This window comes from Petromyzon marinus, chromosome 2, assembly GCF_048934315.1.
Source record: "Petromyzon marinus isolate PM22_M1 ecotype Great Lakes invasive population chromosome 2, UKy_Petmar_22M1.pri1.0, whole genome shotgun sequence".
Taxonomy (NCBI): domain Eukaryota; kingdom Metazoa; phylum Chordata; class Hyperoartia; order Petromyzontiformes; family Petromyzontidae; genus Petromyzon; species Petromyzon marinus.
In genome coordinates this window covers 2,098,115-2,121,061 of record NC_133668.1, presented here as the reverse complement: position 1 = coordinate 2,121,061, position 22,947 = coordinate 2,098,115, and the positions used below count along the sequence as shown (strand labels likewise).

The window sequence follows — 22,947 nt, the reverse complement described above, 5'->3', positions numbered from 1 at the left end:
GTTGTCTCAATTAGACACAGCACTGTGTAGGTGTCCCAATTCGACACAGCACTGTGTAGGTTGTCTCAATTAGACACAGGCTGTCTCAATTAGACACAGCACTGTGTAGGCTGTCTCAATTAGACACAGCACTGTGTAGGTGTCTCAATTAGACACAGCACTGTGTAGGTGTCTCAATTAGACACATGACTGTGTTGGCTGTCTCAATTAGACACAGCACCGTGTAGGCTGTCTCAATTAGACACAGCACTGTGTAGGTGTCTCAATTAGACACAGGACTGTGTAGGTGTCTCAATTAGACACAGCACTGTGTAGGTGTCTCAATTAGACACAGCACTGTGTAGGCTGTCTCAATTAGACACAGCACTGTGTAGGTTGTCTCAATTAGACACAGCACTGTGTAGGTTGTCTCAATTAGACACAGCACTGTGTAGGTTGTCTCAATTAGACACAGCACTGTGTAGGTTGTCTCAATTAGACACAGCACTGTGTAGGTGTCTCAATTAGACACAGGACTGTGTAGGTGTCTCAATTAGACACAGCACTGTGTAGGTGTCTCAATTAGACACAGCACTGTGTAGGCTGTCTCAATTAGATTCAGCACTGTGTAGGTGTCTCAATTAGACACAGCACTGTGTAGGTGTCTCAATTAGACACAGCACTGTGTAGGTGTCTCAATTAGACACAGGCTGTCTCAATTAGACAGCACTGTGTAGGCTGTCTCAATTAGACACAGCACTGTGTAGGTTGTCTCAATTAGACACAGCATTGTGTAGGTTGTCTCAATTAGACACAGCACCGTGTAGGTTGTCTCAATTAGACACAGCACTGTGTAGGTGTCTCAATTAGACACAGTACTGTGTAGGCTGTCTCAATTAGACGCAGTACTGTGTAGGCTGTCTCAATTAGACACAGCACTGTGTAGGTGTCTCAATTAGACACAGCACTGTGTAGGCTGTCTCAATTAGACACAGCACTGTGTAGGTGTCTCAATTAGACACAGCACTGTGTAGGTGTCTCAATTAGACACAGCACTGTGTAGGCTGTCTCAATTAGACACAGCACTGTGTAGGTTGTCTCAATTAGACACAGCACTGTGTAGGTGTCTCAATTAGACACATGACTGTGTAGGTGTCTCAATTAGACACATGACTGTGTTGGCTGTCTCAATTAGACACAGCACTGTGTAGGCTGTCTCAATTAGACACAGCACTGTGTAGGTGTCTCAATTAGACACAGGACTGTGTAGGTGTCTCAATTAGACACAGGACTGTGTAGGCTGTCTCAATTAGACACAGCACCGTGTAGGTTGTCTCAATTAGACACAGCACTGTGTAGGTGTCTCAATTAGACACAGGACTGTGTAGGTGTCTCAATTAGACACAGGACTGTGTAGGCTGTCTCAATTAGATACAGCACTGTGTAGGTGTCTCAATTAGACACAGCACTGTGTAGGTGTCTCAATTAGACACAGCACTGTGTAGGCTGTCTCAATTAGACACAGCACTGTGTAGGTGTCTCAATTAGACACAGCACTGTGTAGGTGTCTCAATTAGACACAGCACTGTGTAGGTTGTCTCAATTAGACACAGCACTGTGTAGGTGTCTCAATTAGACACAGCACTGTGTAGGTGTCTCAATTAGACACAGCACTGTGTAGGTGTCTCAATTAGACACAGCACTGTGTAGGTGTCTCAATTAGACACAGCACTGTGTAGGCTGTCTCAATTAGACACAGCACTGTGTAGGTGTCTCAATTAGACACAGCACTGTGTAGGTGTCTCAATTAGACACAGCACTGTGTAGGTGTCTCAATCAGACACAGCACTGTGTAGGCTGTCTCAATTAGACACAGGACTGTGTAGGTTGTCTCAATTAGACACAGCACTGTGTAGGTGTCTCAATTAGACACAGCACTGTGTAGGTTGCCTCAAGTAGACACAGGACTGTGTAGGTGTCTCAATTAGACACAGCACTGTGTAGGTTGTCTCAATTTGACACAGCACTGTGTAGGTGTAGGTGTTTTTCTTCTCACACAGCTTAAAGGTCGTGATCTGAGTGTGGCTTCTTCCACTCCAGCGCTGTCCTCCAGACAGTCTCGTCCCTTCACCTGATGAAGGCCACTTGTGTTGTGGCCGAAACGTCGTGATTTTTTGTTAATTTTTTTGTTATTTTATTTTCACCTACGTGACTTTACTCAATAGAACCAAAGAGTACTGTGTAGGCTGTCTCAATTAGACACAGGACTGTGTAGGTGTCTCAATTAGACACAGCACTGTGTAGGTGTCTCAATTAGACACAGCACTGTGTAGGCTGTCTCAATTAGACACAGCACTGTGTAGGTGTCTCAATTAGACACAGGACTGTGTAGGTTGTCTCAATTAGACACAGGACTGTGTAGGTTGTCTCAATTAGACACAGGCTGTCTCAATTAGACACAGCACTGTGTAGGCTGTCTCAATTAGACACAGCACTGTGTAGGCTGTCTCAATTAGACACAGCACTGTGTAGGTTGTCTCAATTAGACACAACACCGTGTAGGTTGTCTCAATTAGACACAGCACCGTGTAGGTGTCTCAATTAGACACAGCACTGTGTAGGCTGTCTCAATTAGACACAGCACTGTGTAGATTGTCTCAATTAGACACAGCACTGTGTAGGTTGTCTCAATTAGACACAGCACTGTGTAGGTTGTCTCAATTAGACACAGGACTGTGTAGGTGTCTCAATTAGACACAGCACCATGTAGGTTGTCTCAATTAGACACAGCACCGTGTAGGTGTCTCAATTAGACACAGCACTGTGTAGGCTGTCTCAATTAGACACAGCACTGTGTAGGTTGTCTCAATTAGACACAGCACTGTGTAGGTGTCTCAATTAGACACAGCACTGTGTAGGCTGTCTCAATTAGACACAGGACTGTGTAGGTTGTCTCAATTAGATATAGCACTGTGTAGGTTGTCTCAATTAGACACAGCACTGTGTAGGTTGTCTCAATTAGATACAGCACTGTGTAGGTGTAGGTGTTTTCTTCTCACACAGCTTAAAGGTCGTGATCTGAGTGTGGCTTCTTCCACTCCAGCGCTGTCCTCCTGACAGTCTCGTCCCTTCACCTGATGAAGGCCGCTTGTGTTGTGACCGAAACGTCGTGATTTTTTGTTATTTTATTTTCACCTATGTGACTTTACCCAATAGAACCAAAGAGTACTGTGTAGGCTGTCTCAATTAGACACAGCACTGTGTAGGCTGTCTCAATTAGACACAGCACTGTGTAGGCTGTCTCAATTAGACACAGTACTGTGTAGGTGTCTCAATTAGACACAGCACTGTGTAGGCTGTCTCAATTAGACACAGCACTGTGTAGGTGTCTCAATTAGACACAGCACTGTGTAGGTGTCTCAATTAAAAATATGCACCCAGGGTGATCAAAGGCTTTTCTTGTTTTGCTCCCCGCTTTTGGAAAGGACTCATGAGAGCCCTTAATAAAAAAAATTCGATTCGGTGTCCATTTCATAAAATCACGCCGAAAAGACATGTTTGTCCGAAAAAAGGCTTTTTGGTGACATTTAACTCAAGCGTCAACTCGCCGCGCAATTTTATTTATTTTAATGGCACAATTGATTTTTTTTATGTTTCACAAAATCCGTAAGCTTACCTTTGCATTACTGCGATGTCTTCATCCTGGATAAAAGTAGTATTGGTGATATGTACTCCAGGGTCCCATTAGCAGCACTGTCAGCTTGTGTCCCCTGGTATCTCATCCTCCTCTTCCTCCTCGACTTTTGGGGCTCTGCAAGGTCCAAACCCTGGGATGAATATTGCCGTAGCTGTCCCATCGCAGTGCGTGCAGCTATGAGCTGTGCATTCCAAATAGCCAACTCACGCGCATGCGAAAGTAATGCGCAATGGCCACTCTTATCTTTCCAGGGTGCGTGTTTGGTTGCTTATTTTTGTAATTAATGTCTCTTAAGTGTTCATATTTGTTGAAACTCACTAGATAACCGACCAGGTTGCTCTGTGATGATGATCTGCTTGAAACCTGGAGGTTGCGAGTTCAAGCCTTGGTTTGGGGTTGACTCAGCTCATCATCCGACTGGGGTGTTGATTAAACGAGTATCACTATGTGGTGAAATCAATGGTGGTTGTCCAGTAAATCGACTCAATCCCTGCCAGGGGAACGTTACATTTCCACCACTGGCTCAGGGCTGTGAACAGGAAATGCACACTGCCAAAATGCTCATTTAGGCAAAGCAGTCGCCAGAGCTGCATTTATATCTGCAGGTGTTCGAGTGTTTGTTAAATCATGCACACCGCAGGTTTGTCTATTGTTTGGTCTATTTTTATTGAAATCCTTTGTTTTAATAAATGGAAAATTGCTGTCATTCGATACAAAATTGAATCTTGACTTAAAGCTTTCGTGACTGCGAGAATTCATATTCTTTGGGTCTTTCGGTAAAGTCACGTAGATAGGTTCAAAGAAAATAACAAAATAACAAAAAAACTACGACGTTTCGATCGCAACACAACCGTTTTTATCACAACACAACCGCTTGTGTTGCGATCGAAACTTCGTAGATTTTTGTTATTTTGTTATTTTCTTTGAACCTATCTACGTGACTTTACTGAAAGACCCAAAGAATATAAAAATTGAATCTTCAAGTAAACAAATTATTTTTTGCTGCGAGTATATATAATAATGTTCACTAATTTGAACATATTTGCGATGTATATTCTTGGTTCTTTCGGTAAAGTCACGTAGAAGGGAAACAATAAAATAATGAAAATATTAAACAATAAAATTCTCATGACGTTTCGACTGCAAAACAAGCAATCATCATCAGGTGTGAAAATCACGGCAAGAAAATTTGAAAAAAGTGGCGTTTTTTACGTTAGCACCACGGAGAGCGATTTGGCAGTTATTCAGATGGACGAGTCCATCTATGTTCGGAAAAGAGGAGGGCGGAGACGAAAATAATGGATGCGGTCTGAAAGCCACCTTAAGCGTGAATAATCAATTAAGACCCGAAATAGTTTATCAAATCCTTCCAATGATTCCTAAGCCAGAATCCATCTTCTCGGTTGAAATTGTCTCTGTGTTTGTATATGTATATGTGGATAGCCTCATGAACGAATCTCTCATGGTAGCCAAGCGACATGTCTCGGACCGCATTCGTGAACACAAAGCAGACCTAAAACACGGTAGGACCAACACCTCGGCAGTGGCAGATCACTGTTATAATTCAGTAGGCTCACATGACATTGACTTCTCCAAGACAGATGTTCTTTGCAAGCCATCTGGCTACCATGAGAGATTCGTTCATGAGGCTATCCACATATACACAGAGACAATTTCAACCGAGAAGATGGATTCTGGCTTAGCAATCATTGGAAGGATTTGATAAACCATTTCGGCTCTATATTGATTGTTCACGCTTACAGTGGCTTTCAGACCGCATCCATTATTTTAGTCTCCCCCCTCTTTTCCGAACATAGACGAACTCGTCCATCTGAATAACTGCCAAATCGCTCTCCGTGGTGCTAACGTTAAAAAAACCGCCACTTTTTTTTCAAATTTTCTTGCCGTGGTTTTCACACCTGATGATGATTGCTTGTGTTGCAGTCGAAACGTCGTGAGAATTTTATTGTTTTATATTTGTATTATTTTATTGTTTCCCTTCTACTTGACTTTACCGAAAGAACCAATAATATGAATCCCTGCAGTCACGAAAGCTTTAAATCAATATTTGCGATGCTTTCTTGTGCTAGGACACAGATGCATAATTCATTTTTTGCAGCCATGAAGTTCAATTGCTATGTTATACAGCGATATTGCACTGCATCAAATTCAATAGGATTTGGGCTGATCCCTGTCCATCCCACACAGAGAGCCGCCTGAACACTAACTGTGGAAAGGGGGGTGCCCCAGGGGCACCGCGGTGGCGAAATGTTAACTACCTCGCCTGGTGTGCAGGAGGTTGTGGGTTTGATCCCAACCCGGACGCCTGCATATTTGGAGTGTGCCTGTTCTCCTCGTGGTCGCGTGGATTTTTCTTAGAGGGTTTTCCCTCCACATTTTAGAAACATGATTTTTGAGTTTTTGGCTGTTATAAATGTCCACCTGATAAGCCACTTTGTTGTGGCCAGGTTGCTTCTGAAAAAACAGTTATTTAGCTCAGTGGGCCTTACCTGGCCAAATTGAAAGTTTAGTTTTGACACACACACAGAAACAAGGAGACAGACAAAGGGGAATTATGGTGATACATTATCAGTGAGACGGAGATACTTTGAAACTCTAATTGGACGGCTTTGCATATTTATAAAGATGGAATTTGTGTTGCAAACAGACTGAGATCTGCATAAAACTCAAAGTCCCATTAAAATCTGCATTTCAATGGAGATATGAAATTGCTTTTCGATAAACACCGCCATGAAACATGGATCCTGATGGGAAGGACGCGCTCAAGGGTGCAAGCTACAGAAATGGGCTTCCTGCGCAGGGTGGCAGGGCTCTCTCTCTGGGATCGGGTGAGAAGCATGGCTATCCGCCAGAGACTCGACGTCCAGTCGGCACTATTGAGCGTGGAACGAAGCCAGCTACGGTGGATGAGTCATCTGCTAAGGATGCCGAAAGAAAGACTCCTCCCCGGGAGAGGTTCGAAGGACGTCCCCCAGGCAAAAGACCCAGAGGCCGCTCGCGATCGTGCTGGATAGACCGGGGTGGTGCGCCTAGCCGAGGAGAAACCGCAGATCGTGGAGCCACAGTTGATGTTGCTGGCGGAGGACAGGGCAGGATGGAGGAAGGGCCTTGGCGGAGTCGCTGTCCTAGCAACCCGATTCAGTTCGGAAAAGCGACCCGATATTGATTGATTGATTGATGAACATGTCCTCTTCCGTCATTCAAACTCCACGGTGTCTCTCTGCTCGAACAGGCACCTAGGCCAGCACGCATCTTTGTTCACAGCCCTGAATCAGAAGGTAACAAAAATCGCACATCCCGTGGCAGAGGTCTTTCTTTCAAATTGGACAATAATTAAGTATTTTTTCCCCTCCATGGTGTATTGGCAATGGTGTGGATCGTGCAGAAATTATGGTGCCGGGTTGACCCTTGACCATGACGAGAGGCCACAACCTTATGATTGTGAACATTGCAGGAACCACAGCACCACCCGGCTGGATTTTTCTTCGGTACCGTGATAGAAATCATCATCCCCAACGTGTCTAGGGCCATTGATTTCTTCTCTCCACCTTAATTTATGAGAGCTGGTCTGCAGCACGTGCCATTGGTTAAGTAGAGTAAAGACTGTTGAAAAAAAGAATGAGTTATACTTCCAGGAGTCGAAGGCCACTTAATCCCACATCCATTAGTAACGTTTACCCCTGCAAACTTAATACACAGATTGGTTTCTCTGCCAATATTTCCACTCACGGCACTTGCACTGTAACTATCACCAACACGTTAAGCAGAATATATCTATGTTTGTATGTATGCATATATGTTGAACATCTTTCGCACCGTACATAACTTTCACTCGGTAGCTTTTAGGTCTGCCTCTTGCAGATGAGCAGGCTTCTTGCAGAAGCTAGGTGAGTTGTAGGTGGCTGGGGCAGGAGAGTGATATCTGCTAGGTCTGCGTATAATAATATATCTCCTTTCCCCAGTCTCATTGGGACTCAATAATTGTATTTTGAAAAGTGCAATGTCGGGGTACTTGGCTGGTTCCTATTGAGTGGGAGGGAGATAAAGAGTAAAAGTAACTTTGTCCCTACAGTGCTGGATTTCAGCTGTGCATCACCACGCCTGACTTGTATTCAGCATTTAGTATTTAGTGCTTCCCTTGCGATATACATATATATTTCCTTTGTCTGCCCTCGGAGGCACAACGTAATTGCATGCTCTCGTCACGTCACAATATCATTTATTTTTTTACAGATGCATTTCCCTATCATTAAATGAACTTACGTGTTCAAAATTATGATGAACATTTTTCTTTCTTGGTATAATTGCATGTCTGGATGTCGAGGTGGAGGTGCGTGGCGTTACAGAGTCCTCGGGGGTCTAAGTAATACAACGTATGATGACAATTTGGAGGCATACGATGGGGCCATGGCAACATAGGCGAAGTCCTCATTAGGACATTCATGTGTTGAACATTCGTCAAGTTCGTGTTATTTCTTCCTGGCTTGTATGTGTAACTGGCTTCTGCAATTTCAAATGCTTCAATTCAAAATCCTTTCACTAGCTCAAAACACTCTGGACCACCTTCTCTCAGCCTACTCCAGAGGCACCCACATGTCCCCTAAATGCCTCGAGGATCTGGGCATGTACATCTTCTCTATGATCCTAGGTCGAGGATTCGGTCAATGCGCGACTGAGCATTTTCCCGCGTGGCTCCCCCATACTCTGGAAAGCTTGTGTTAAGTCTGTGGCTATTTTTAAACACATCTTCATTCGTATCTCTACGCTTCCACTTATTTTGAACTATATATAGATGATTTTGTTGTTTCACGACTTACTTTTATTTGCCGCTGTATCTCGTGCGGCGCTTTGAGATCGTCGATGAAAGGCGCTTTGCAAATTGAGCGATTGTTTTGTTTGTTATTAAGCGGGCGATGATGCGTTGCTTATCATCTCCCGTTCACAGCCCCGAGACAGTGGCGGGGGGAATTTCACATTTCATTGGCGGGCTGGGGGGAGGGGTGAACCTTGACCTCCCCACAAATTGGTGCCCATTTTATTGCCCTCAGAGGGGTAATGGGCCGAGTCAACCCCCCCCCCCCCCACCATACCCCCCCCCCCCCCCCAAACTGGGACGTGTACTCCACAACCTTCCGACTGTGAGCCCCTCACTCTACCACTCGGCCCAGTGCCTGGTGGGAACCGAGTTGGTTATTTCCGGAACATCTAAGGCCATACCTAGGTATATTGATTTGCTGTAATTGTGTGTGACGTAGCGTCATCCTCGTTGCAATCAAGCCATGAATACACATGCTATATTGTGGAGTTTGCATAATGCTGGCCGGGACTCGACTTAAAGGTGTCATAATTGTGCATTGCATATCGGCTCCTGTCATTTTTACTGTGGTACTGCCACGGTAACTCTGGAATGCACACACACTCTACCGATGGGCGTACACCTCCCCACTTCTGGAGTTTGGCATGTTAGTCCTTAACTCATTGTCTGTGTCCGTAACAAAATGATCCATCACAGGTTTTTCACTCGTGTGTCTCACCATTGCCGGTCCACTTAGTCCATTTGGGTTTGAATGTCCTCAGGCATTTTAATTTCCTGCGAATTGTGTGATGTGCTAGTGTGGGTTGTGCATACAGTATGTACAACACCGTACGTGTCAACATGACACCAAACACGGCCTTGAAGGAATGATTGTACGCAAATTCATTGCGTATTGCCATGGAGCATCATGGGTGAAAGCAAACATAACCAAAGGTCCACTCTGTCCGTGGGGACAAACAAAATCATATTTTGAGTCTGTAACTCCACTGGCTTTTTACAGTGGTATTCATTTGAGCAGCATTTGTTTTGCAGAACATCACCTTTCTATTCAAATCGGGATTTGTTTACCGTTCATAGTTCTAGATTTGAAGCTTTCGTGACTGCAAGGATCCATACTCTTTGGTTCTATTCGGTAAAGTCACGTAGGTAAAAAAATAAAACAACAAAAATCACGACGTTTCGGCCACAACACAAGCGGCCTTCATCAGGTGAAGGGACCAGACTATCTCGAAGACTGCGCTGGAGTTTTTTTGTACTTGATGTGTTTTGGGGCCATTTATTTCGTTATCTGAAATATTGACGTTTTTGTCTTTGTCTTGCTGTTGCTATGCTCACGTTACCATGGGACCTCCCGTGCAAAATAGCCAGGCATCTCGCTAAACGCGACCATCCGTGTAACACATCGAATCAACTTAACCAAAAATTGGAAACATTGTCAATAGCATCCTTTGTGTCTTGCAGGTGCTATGAAGATGTCACTTATAGGATGGGTTCTGATTGTATTTCACGCTGTCGGTGTTGTGTTCTTCAGCCTCCAAAACCTGCAGCACCATGCAGTTCACGTGCAAAAACGGGCGGACGTGCATCTCCCTGGGGTGGATGTGCGATGGCGATGACGACTGCCCCGATGGCTCGGATGAAGCCGCCGATGTCTGTGAGTGGCTTGAGACGTGGCGCCGCGCTCGCCGCTCGCTACGGAGCTTTCGTGGTTACATTTCGGCAAGCCGCGCCTCGGTTAATGAGTTCGCGGTGGCGAGATGTTACGTCGCTCGCCTGGTATGCAGGAGGTCGTGGGTTCGATCCCAACCCTGAGGCATGCTGCATTTTTGGAGTTTGTGTGTGTCTCTCTCTCTCTCTCGTCATCATCACGGTGGCTAGGAGATGTTAAGCACCTCGCCAGGTATACAGGAGGTTGTGGGTTCCAGCCCGACGCTGACGCCTGCTGCTGTATATTTGGAGTCTGCGTGTCTCTCCCCGTGGTGGTCGCGTGGATTTTTCTCCAGGTCCTCCGGTTTTCCCCTCCATATTTAGAATGAATATGCGTTGAGAGCTATACATTTCCACGTCATTAACCACTTCGTTGGGCTATCATTTGTGGCTAGGTCGCGTCAGAAAAAAGAGCTACATAGCTCAGTGGGCCTTCGCTGGTAAAATAAAAAAAATAGTTTAGTTTATAGTTTTTACTTACAAAATCCGCATTCTGCTTCAACAGCAGCCATTAGTGGTTCCGTTAACGTTCGAAACGAGTAGGCCGCTGTGTGCTGAAGCATTAGGTGATTTGTAAAAGCATGGCGATCGTTGTTACCTTCTGTGAGAACCCAGAAGGGTCCTCCTGAAAAAGAGTCTCGAGATTCGGTGAGCCTTTCCTGAGTAAACAAGCGTAACAATAAATAATGATAATAATACGTCACGTGACAAATGTGTGGGCACCGACGGCAACAAAGCTGCTGTGTTGCTGTGCCCTGTTTCTCAGCCATGATGACTACAGTACCATTGGCTTTACCAAAAAAAACACTGCCTTCTCCCTCTGGCGATGCCTAATTATTTCCTTAGCCTTTGAAAATACATGCCATCGAGAAGTCATCTCATTATTCCTTCTTCAACAGATAACAATTTGAAATTGTATATTTTATTTATACAGAATATGCATTGCTATACATGTATTCCCCCCTTCATACTTTGATGCCATTTTCCCTATTTACCCTTTTAAACATTTGATTGAGCAAACTTCGCATTTTCTTTTGGCAGCTTCCTCATTTTCCAAGACTATAAAAATGCAAATTTGTATGCAACGGTGGGTGAACATGTTTGACACGTTTACCAAACGGCAATGTTTTAACACTTCTCGAGCCATGGAACCACACGATTGCTACATAGTCTAGAAACTAAACCACATGCAACAATGAACAGGAAACTTCAAACGCTGCGGCATCAATAACAGATAATATTATTAAGCTGTTTTACCCCGGAGAGCCTCACCGACCGAATCTCATGACTATGTTTCAGGAGGATCCTGCCAAGTGTTTTGCGGCAGGGAGTGGCGATTTCTCTGTATGTTTCCTATTACGTAATTTTGCGGGCTATTTTTTTTTTACAATTTGGCAGGCTTGGCCCATGCCGTCGGCACACGATGACCTAGTCTTGCACATAACGTCATTTATATATATGTAACATCCACTCCACTGTGAAGCAGACTGCACATACATTCATAGTTAACACACCCGCGGGATAAGAATGTCACAGTTTGTGACCAACACTGTTGCGCATCATACAATATCACTTCAACTCGAGCAGCGCTTGAACTCAGAGGCGAAAGGCAGAACGTGACTGCCACTCTGTTTCCAGTCATGTCCAAGCCGGGTGACGCACACGCAACACGCGGACGCACACTACACACCACACTACACACCACACACGCACGCGCAGGCACGTGCTGTGATAACGTTCACTCGGTGCTTTGCACACTACTCGCTGCCCACTCTACCCCAGGGCGACTCTGCACACTGATGTGCCCTTGTATGTGCAGGTGACCTTTTGGCTCCCCAGAGGGAGCCTCATTTGCCCGTGACACACAGTCTCGATTGCTGAACGTGCTGAGCAATAGTGAGCACTTTCGTCAGACAAAGCCTGCCGCGCTTGCCAGATGTTGTCTACTTTATATCCATGCACAGTTGCATAAGACACCACAGGTACATTTTTACTTTAATTTACATATTGGTCAGAAGGACGAACGAAGTGAATAAAATATTAAGTCCTAAGTGAATTTGTACAACGCCATACATCTGTTTGAAGAATGTGAAGTATTTCAATATTTCATCTTTTTATATAACAGAAAATGGGTTGCATTATTGTAAATTCTCCAGTACATGCGGCACATGGATTAACATGAACATCTTAGGGGGGCGGGGGGGAGGGATGAATGTCTGCATAATATTATGACATTCAATCCAATAAACAGCATTGGCATAATACCTGCTAATTTTTGCTTAATTAATACTTTGAAAAAATAATGACTTCTTGAATTGCCATTTATATCTGTCACCGAGTATTTGCCACTGTTCTAAAAAAAATTCAAGTTAATTTGTGTGTCGTTCAGGGGGAGTAGTAGGGTTCCGGTTAGTGCAACAGAATCCGGCAGCCCGAGTTTGATTCTTGCTCATGACAAATAACAGCGCAGAATTTATCAACCTATCCAGGGCCTCCCCAAGGTCGACCCAGCCTGTAAATGAGTACCTGGTGTAATGTTTAAGCATCACCACTGGGGAGACAAAGGTGGCCGTGCCTGGGGCTGCCCCCCCCGCCTCCACCTCCATAGGTGCTCTCCAACGGCACGTACCCCCAACAGTCTGTTGAAGGCTACACGGGGGATCTTTGTCTTTGTCATTCACTCATAATTCATCACACAAAACCAATTTGTGTCTTGCTGCTCCGCTGAGCACGCTGTGTCTCGCTGCGGCCCAGACGGGTGGCAGGTTGAGCCCGGTCTTCTAGATCCCCACACTCCGCCCCTCTTGGAGGAGTTTACACGCAGAGGGCGGGTGGCCGTAATTTTGAATTAAAACGGCGGCGCATTTTGTTCATTTCGGTCGGTAATTGTCACTGCGGTTATTCACGTTAGGGCGTGAAGTAATTGTGCGTCGCACGCCAAGCAGCACGATGGAATACCGGAGTGGGTAGTGTGGATATTCTTGCGTTGGAGGGGATATTGGCTCATTTGCGCGGTGGCCTACTGACCGCCACTTATCAGCATCAAGATAAAGTGATATCGGTACACATGCACTCGGAAACTAAAATCACTGAAAGGTTTTGTGTAACAAAAACAAATTTCTGGCGTACTAAAGTAGCCAAAGCATTTATTTCAAACTGCACTCCTTACAATTGAGTTTGTCCAAGCGATGCGTTTTGACAGTGGCATGTTGCACACTGCTTTCAAAAAATGTATTTCGACACAGCACACGAATGTTGTCTCCAATTGTGTCTGCAGCAAATGCTTCTCTTTGAGCAAAGGTATGTAACTATTGTATATATTTCAGAAGTTCTGAATATTTTTGTCATATTAGAACATGATCAATTAATTGTAAAACGTAGGGTTTCACGACCAATATAAATTCATGATAACGTTCATGGGTTAGATCTCGTCACTGCCAATGTGTCTTGGAGGACACCTTCACATTTGGGACAAATGCCTGATGATGCTGGTTGTAATCACCAGCAAAAAAATCTTACTTAATTGTCCATGTTGTGGGATTGATCTCCAACACACAGGTGGTGCTGAAGTAGTAATACATTTGCCCGTTCTGTTCACGTGGCAAAGCTTACTCTAATTGGCTTTGTCGGGTGGAGGTAGGTTTACGACACATTTACGCGATGTAACCCAAGCATTTTTTTATCAAGCATGTGAAATCAAGTTTCTAATGGTCAAAAAAGTAATGCATGGTAGCCCAAATTAAGTAGCCAAAATGTTACTATAACGGAGCAGTGTCTTAGGTTGGTGTAATATTTGGGCCATTCTGTACTTTACGTGGTTAGAGTGCTTGCGAGTTACAATCCTGGTTCGTGGTTACTCTGTGAGGGTTTTTGTGAGTCAACAGTGGTCATATGATGGAAACTGATCTCCACCATGGTAATGTGGAATTACCACCACTGGCTAGAGGCTGGCCCTTTGAGATGAGAGCTGCACGATTTCTAACTTAATTTGGATGATACTTATACGGTACATTGCATAGGTACTGTGTAGATACTGTATGTTTATGTAAATTCACACACGATAAGTAAAGAGACTCGGACTTACCTCATCTCCTTCCCCTGCCCCTATTCCAAAAAATTCCCCGCCATTCCTTGGGACTCCATTATCAGAATTGTTCAAGGTTGCCCCATCAACCATTTCTGATTTGGTGGCTCAGTCCCGACCCACGTTTTGTTCACTCTATCCCTTCCCTACCAAATTAATTCAAGAAAATTTCTATTTCCTCTGCCCATTTGTAACCAACATTTTGAATCAATCTCTCAATTCCGGTATTGTCCCTTCCACCCTAAAACTTGCAGCTGTTCCCCCTCTCCTGAAAAAGACTGCCCTTGATTCCTAAGTTCCAAATTATTATTGCCCAATCTCCAATCTACCCTTCCTATCCAAGGTCGCCTGGTTGCCTTGCAGTTGAACCACCATCTGCATTCTAATGGCTTGCTGGATCCATTCCAGTCTGAGTTCAGCGCCGGACACAGCACTGAGGCAGCTCTGGTTAAAGTGGTGAACGACCTTTTGATCGCTGCTGACTCTTCTCCGTCCAGTATTCTCGCTTTTCTGGATCTGAGTTCAAGCCTTTGAAGCCATCTAAGTGACAGCTTGACTGATCGCTTGGAAAGCATCACGGGGGTTTCAGGAACTGCTCTCCGTTGGTTCAGATCTTATCTAGCTAATCAGGAACAGTTCGTATCCAGGGGAGATTTTAAATCTGCTCCTAACCCTGTTTCATTTGGGGTTCCTCAAGATTCAGTTCTTCGCCCTGTTCTCTTTTGTATTTATATGGTCCCACTTGGTCATTTGCTCCGAAATATCGACCTGAAGTCCATTGCTATGCGGACGACACTCAAATTTACTTGCACACGGAGTCTGAAACCCCCCCCCCCCCCCCCCGTCTGCCTCCATGCATACTTCGGCGCTGGCTTCCATCAAAAGTTGGTTGCAACAAAACGTCCTCCAATTGAACGGTGTTCAAACGGAGGTGATGCTCATTGGGTCACCCCAACAACGTCATAAAGCTGCACCTTTCAACATTACGATTGATGGTCATGTTTATAATTAGTTTTGCACAGGAAGTCACACATCTAGGGGTCATCTGTGACCCCACATTGTCCTTCAAGGCTCATATTCAAAATATGACGAAGACTAAAATTTTCCATCTTCGGAATATCTCCCATATCCGATCACTTCTCTCTGCCTCAGATGCTGAAAAGCTGGTCCATGCCTTCATCTCATCTCGCATAGACCATGCTAATGGCTTACTACTCCCTGGCGTGGCTAAGAAGGTGCTAAACAAATTGCAGCATGTTCAGAATGCGGCTGCTGTGGTGTTAACCGGAACACCACATCACATTGCACCCGTTTTGGCCTCCCTGCACTGGCTTCCAGTTGCACGTTGAATACAGTTTAACATCCTATTGTTAACTTACAAAGCAGTGAACCATCTTGCCCCAGCCTACATCATTGACATGCTACACCCATGTGTCCTCTCAAGGTGACTAAGATCTGGGCATGATGCAGATCTTCTCTCTGCATTCCCAGCTCGAGGTGTCGGTCTATGGGTGACCAAGATTTATCCCGTGCAGCCCCCAGGCTATGGAACGCTCTTCCACAAGATATCAGGGATCTCTGAGTCTGTGGACATTGTTAAAATGTGCCTTAAAACATATGTCTACGTTTCAGCTTATTCAACTTTTAATTCATTTAGTAAATTATTCTTAAAATGTATTTATAATATTATTTTTATGCTGAGTGTCTACTGCTGCTGTGTCATGTGCAGCGCGTGGAGATCCTTGATGACAAGCGATATATAAATGTGATTATTGTTATAAATATCCATTCTGTAATCTGTCAGTGCGGGTTTTCTAAAATTCAGAGCGTGACATAGACCTTATAGTTGTGCTTACGTACAATGGGGTTTTTCTGTCCCAAGTGTCAAGCGATCAACAATGGCGGCACCCTTACGAGCTTGTACGTTATAAGAGCCACGTGCAGTTGTTTGCTTTTTGTCCTCTGAGATTGCAATTCATTTATGTATAGAGCTCCAATATGGTGACAACTGGCATATATGTCAACCCAAAATGGTTCAAATCAGCGATACCCCTACCTGGGAAACCCCAAGAAACTCAGACAGAACCCGAAGAAACTGAGAGGGAACCCCAAAAAACCGAGACACAGAAACATTAACTGTCACGCAGGATCCCGTAAGTCTACTTTTGGAGAAAATGTGGTTACTAAATGAGTTTAAGTGGCAGCAATAGGCTAATGTGCACCACTGAGTGGACATCCCTAAGTAGTAGATAATAATAATAACAATGATAGCTTTAGATAGTTGTGATTGATTTCCCACTGTCATCTCGAATTCCTTGAGTCACGACAAAAAAAACATTTGGAGATGACCCTTGCATAACCTGAACCATGTAAAGCAGCAGCAGTAGCCGGCGCGCTTCAACAAATAGCGCCGAGTATTATTCTCAAGTAAACAACAGAAAATATGGGAATCCATTCCATGGCCGCGAGACACTCAATATTGTGAGCAGCCGTGAGTCTCCAGGGTAATCCTTGAGGCTTGACTTGTATCCAACTGTGTGAATTGTGGCAACGCACATTATTTTGGTAGGCTGGTTACAATGAGACAAACGTACATTGCATTCGCATACAAATATTCCCGATGAGGTGCTGCAAATGTCGATCCCGTTTTCTATCTGGGCCTCCATTGACATGATTGGCATCCATCAGACACCCACTTTGTGTAAGTTGAACTTGTCACTGATCATTGAATCAAACAACCAATGATATACGTGCTTATTTCCTTCTGGTTCTTCATCGTAAAATCGTCACAAGCAATGTTGGCCAGGGTTGGAAGCATCATTTTACATGGCAACTCTACCATCTAAATTCTAAACAGACAAGACAGTTATGCCACGGGCAAACATTTCATACGTTCGAAGAATATTCTCACGGTCCATACAATAGTCATCATCTTTCAAATTTCATTCTTCAATAAATTGCACGCGCCTCTACACCCGCAGAGGACGAAACTTGAATTACGGCTTGTGGCTCTTCTAGCACGCAATTGTACCGATGAGCCACTTTCTTTCAACACGTGCTACGTCTACTATGCTGTGGCAAAATCGGTAACGAAAAAAATCCGCTTGCATACAAGGATCGTGCCCCGTCTGTTCTGCAATTATTTTACAAAACGATACCGAATCAATCAATCTTTATTTTACGTGTCAATATATCGCCCTCGATAAAGTAGGTACCAGTGCACGTGACAGCAGAACTGCAACAACAGGAACGAATAGAGAAACACGTCACGATTTCGGCGGCTAACACTGACTGAGCAAAGTAAATTGCAGCATTGACGTAGGGTCCAGAGTCATCAAAGGTCCATTAATGTATCGAAGCACCTCATTTATGCTTTTGATGACATTACACTAGGTCTTGTTGTCGTTGTGTCAAAACTGCCTTGTAGCACTACGCCCGTTAATTAGGGCGCCATGAAATGTATGCAGCAATTGGGGAAAATGCTTCCTAAACATTTATTCCAGCAGCCTTATTATTATTAAGGACCGATGTGATTTGCTTTCGGGCTCATCCTTTTATGGATCTCCTGGCAGTTGTAGGGAAGCTGTTTACGCCACTTAACCCGGTCTCGGGCTGCGTGCGAGGTGGCGTGCGGCGTCATAAAGCATCCCGGGATCTTTTGCCCGCAGTGCTCAGCCGCGTGTCTCATCTGCTCGCGGATGGTTAGGGTCCCAAGGCTACCCTCAAAAGCCTCATTATCTAAAGCAAATACGACCACCCTCGCAAACGAGCTCCGAGTTGTTCAGAGACGTTTCCGATACACAAGGAAAAATATGTGAAATATATGCCAACATTTTTGGCAGAGACTTTTTGAATTTTAAGTAACTGTTTCAGAACCGAAAATAAGTTTTTACCAAAATATGTTATCTTCAAAGGTAGGACATTGCGTGCAAGTGGCCTTGTTGTTTTCCTTCTATAACTTTTGGCAAGTGATTGTGCAATCAAATTGTTCCTTTCAAGACAGGTTTGTTCTAAACATAGAAAAATAGCAACAAATCATACATACTTAAAAAGCATTCAAAGAAAAGTCAGATATAGACAGCGTGGAAAACATATACTTTATGTTTTAAAAGTAAAACATTCAAACATTTATTCATATTTTTAAATTGATGGTTTCAAGAATGACAAATGGTAATGGACAAAAACATTTTTTTCGAAATTGAGTCTTTTCTTCTTCGTTTTTTTTGTGTCCAATTCTACAAGAGTATGGCACACAATATATTTTTTTTGTTTTGCCCTCCCGAATATTTTCACGAAAATATTTGTACTGATGAGAAGCAATGTAATTGTATTTCCACATCATAGGATGCACACATCAACGTCCCCATTGAAATTGGATGACAAAGCTGAAGGCTCTTCAAAAGATAACACTTTTGGAAGACAAATTGCTTTTTGTTGTTGCGGAAAAACTTTTTTATTTTTAAAACATATTTCGTACATTGTATTGTATATATTTTTTAAATGCTTTCCCTTAAAATGATTTACTATAAAAATTATCATTTCAAATGTTTAACATATTTGGATGTGTGAGTGTATATTGTATCGTGTTCAAACAAAATGCTTGAACAATTTTTTGTTAAATAATTGTAACCAGATGGCACTGGGAGTGAAGGTTGCAAATTGTCAATGTTGCCCAGGCAAGGCCAAGCACACGCCACCACCTTGCCAGCTTACTCTACGTATTTGGTGTCTCAAATCGGCTGTTCGCAGTGATCTCAGAGCTCAGCAGTTTTGCCGTTAGCCAGGCCCTGGCTGTAAATCCACAGTGGTGCCACTCGATCTGGTGAAATAGCTCCTGGGGGTCGGAGCAGCGCCAGCACGTTAAAATTTAGTACCGCTTTCCAGAGAATCTGAAGGCGCCTTGTTAGCCGTCGCTACATTAAGCGAGGTCCCACATTAACCATTCGGGACGAATTTGTCTGTAAACATCAACACCTCTCTCCAGCAAGTAACTTATGTCAGTGTTTAATTTAAGTAACGCTGATATGAAATTGCCCGTATGATTTATCTGCCCTTGCGGAGATGGTGATAACTCAGAGGAGGGAATAAATAACTACATTATGATAATACGAACGTAATGAACATATGGTGTGTGTTCCAATTCTCTTTGGGATAACTGTGAAGATTAAAAAAGTCTTAATAGATCGAAAAGTATTGATGTATGAAGTGCATACTGTGTAAGGGAGGGAGTGGAAAATCCGGTATTCATACTCAAATTTCAAAATGCAGGTTATTGCTTAACCATGGAAAAACTTCAATGTTGATTAAAACAAAATGAATATCTTTTTTTAAAATATTCTATTTAGAATTTCAACGGCTTGACGATTTTGGAAGACGACCTATAGTTGCAGTAGTTTGTTGTTTTGCATTGAAAACATCGGCAGGCTGCTACACGCATTTGTTTAGTAAGCGATAAAACAACGGTGGCGACGAAGGGTGGTGGTAATTGCCGATTACGGTTAGGAAACCTGGCGTCACGACATTGTTTTGTGTCCTGCTCGCTGCTTCACTTTGACACAAAGGACCTCATTGAGCACTGTTACTGGCAGCCAGACAGAGGCAGTGAGCCCATCGTGCAGCGATTAATATTCTTTCCTGCTCCGTGAGGAATAGGATGCCTCGCTTGCACTCTAACTGAGAATATAGCATTTATTTTATTCATCCTGGGTGTTGATGCCCTCTCACTTTACGGCCAGTGTAGACGTTGTGACGTGTGAGTCGGCACAATGCCTGGACCAGAATTTTGACAGTTCGTAACTTTTTCGAGGTTGAATCCATCATTTATACACAAAGCTAAAGTTAACACCTATACAGATTTACCGAAATCATGTCCCTATTGCATTGAACTACACTTTTATGTATTTCTTCCCGATATTAAAGTGACGGCTGTAATGACAGCTTGTCAATGCTTAAAACTGCAAGTGCTTGTGATGTAGGGTTTCTGCCATCCAATGGCAGCAGGGTGCCATTGAAGCCTGCTCCTAAAAATCCTGCTCAGTGGCTGGCAGGAAAAAATGGTGGCTCAGGGAACCAGGGACGTTCTAAAGCACATACCTGCCATGTATTGTGTACATAACTTTGCCAAAATATTACGGAATTCAAGGTGTGTCGGTTGCAGCACATGTATGGATGGGTGGCCTGTCTGGCAGTTGTTACTCTGTTGCAATAGTGGGCATACTGCCTCTTACTGTTGGGCATGTTTTTGATGTGTTCCTGTAACCTCCTTAACCACCTTTGAGAGAAACTTTGCTCAGCACCTCAAATTCAACTGCATTTGACCACTTCCATCGACACAAGTTCTAACTTTTATTTAAAAACAATTGACGGTAACTTTCTCCTGGGATTGTGAAACTTCCTTCATGCGGGTACCCTCTCCCGAGCAGGGAGCCGGTGTTTACGTTACATGCACGTATGTACGCTGAACTTCTTTCGCACCGTGCATTGTCCATCAACCCCAGGCATGCATCCAGCCTCCTCCCAGAGCATTGGCTCCGAAAACCACATGGGCTTCCGTACAAGTTGCTCGTAACCCAGAGCGTCGCCTGCACAGCTGAAGTGTTCATGTTTCTCTTGAGAAATGTTTGCACATTGGGGTCATTCGACCAACTCTTTGTATCTCTATTCGAAGCAAAAAGCTAATGTTTAAGGTATGATGTGCAATAGAAGCGATGGAAGCAGCCCGTCACGCTTAACTACAGGATATGCTGCCATGCGATTTGACGTCTGAGCAGAGTGAGCAAATAATGAAAAAAAATCCACTTTCACTCCCACCTGGAGCCTGCATATGAATATGTAGGGCACCAGGGCTCAAGAAAGTTACAGACAGGTGAGCAATTTTGACTTAAAGCTTTCCTGACTGCAGGAATTCATATTCTTGAGTCTTTCGGTAAAGTCACGTCGATAGGTTCAAAGACTACGACGTTTCGATCGCAACACAAACAGTCGTGTTCAGGAAAAGGGGAGTTAGCTTCCAAGGCAAACTGTTTATAAGGGTTTGAAATGGGCGGCATCTCTTCAGAAATGTTAGTGACTCGATCAGATGAGCCTTCTTGTCTCGAAGTTTGTTTAAAAATTTGATAGTTGTGTGGAAACTCTCCCCGTAGAGGCGGTTAAATCTTGACTCGAAGAAGACGACCACTTGTGTTGCGATCAAAACATCGTAGCCTTTGAACCTATCGACGTGACTTTACCGAAAGACCCAAGAATAGGTGAACAATTGTTTGGAATTTAAATTGGGCACTTGCCAGTTAGAGAATAGAATTTCCAAAAATGAGATTTTTGTACGCGTCGCATTGTCCACATAGACGAAGAGCTTTTGTGTCTTGTGAAGTTATTAATTGGCAAAGTAGAACACGTGCAGCATGCGATCTGCACCACTGATGTTACACTTCCCCATTGAATGCATATCTCCACAGTGAGAGGTAAATCAATTCTTACAAAAAAAGTGCGATTGATTTTTGGGTCAGATCGCGTTTAAGTAATAAGTTGTGTTGTACACCCTCCTCCACCTGACACAGTTTGTTCACGTGACAGTTTTATTCATTAGTCGTTTTGGGTGGAGGAGGATTTACGACAGACATTTTACTCACGCTATCTGACCCAAAAAAAACCTATTATGAATTAATTATCAGTGTTTCGTATATTATGTGAATTGCATGAAGTCCAAATGCTCTCACATACCGCTGTAAATAATTATTTCATGAGGTGGTATTAGTCACCGCACATTACACACTGTGCCTCGCTGCAGACTCAAGTCCCGATCCCGCTTCTGGGATCGCGTTGCTATCACCATCCTAGAATCTCACCCAGATCAGGAAGAACGCTGCTCGCGGACGTCCAGAACAAACACCTCCTCGTTCTGGACCCTAAGCATCGCACCTCCTTGCTTTGACAATCATTCCTCGACGACACTGGTGGCGTCACCAGAAACAGCAACGGAACATCAGCAGGCCGACGCGCACGTGTCCTTCACGAATTGGAAATCAAAGACGAGCCACAAGAGTGTCACTGTGGCCATGCGGCTCAAACTATGGGCCGCACAGTAAACCGCCGTAGTCTGCGCTCCTTCAGCAAAACTACGCGGATCTTTCTCGTGAGGCGCACTCGTGGTTGGCAGGCCTCGACATTGACATTGACACCTCCTGAACGTTGCCATCTTTTTGCGAGAATAGAATCCCCACACACCGCACTTTTTTTTCCCCACTGTTTTGATTTTTGCTCGTTCGCAATGTTAATAATGACTGTGGCGGAAGTACAAATTCCAGGCTTATTTATAGCATGATATAACTCACTGGGCACTGTAACGGAGTATTTTGAGTAATAATTCAAATTAATGAACTTCATTCCATATTGACACGTAAAAAAAAATATGTGTGTTTTTTTAATCTCTCAGCATTCTGGCCAACAGAGTACCACAAAAGGCTGATATCAGCATGGAGAGGCCTTCACCCAATCCTAGCTAAGGGTATATTTGGCCCATCATCTCACCGGGTTTATAAAAATGACTTTGACGATTCGGAAGGTCAACAGCTGTTGTCTGATGGATATACTGGCCCCATTACGGGAACATACACAGCTATAGCTTTCGAATTACGAGGCGAGATA

The 22,947-nt window shown here is 43.9% G+C and overlaps 1 protein-coding gene across 7 annotated transcripts in view; it reads left to right on the top strand.

The window, feature by feature from the left end:
- The window catches only part of LOC116949636 (prolow-density lipoprotein receptor-related protein 1-like), a 289,619-nt gene that overhangs the window by 78,805 nt on the left and 187,867 nt on the right, over positions 1-22,947 (top strand). For 6 of the 7 annotated variants that reach the window (XM_076069024.1, XM_032967210.2, XM_032967186.2 and 3 more), the window contains one exon: positions 10,045-10,167. The exons of the other annotated variant lie outside the window; for it this stretch is intronic. In XM_076069024.1, coding sequence (XP_075925139.1) covers positions 10,045-10,167 — 123 coding nt within the window. The remainder of the gene's footprint in view (positions 1-10,044; positions 10,168-22,947) is intronic. 7 annotated transcript variants of the gene reach the window in all.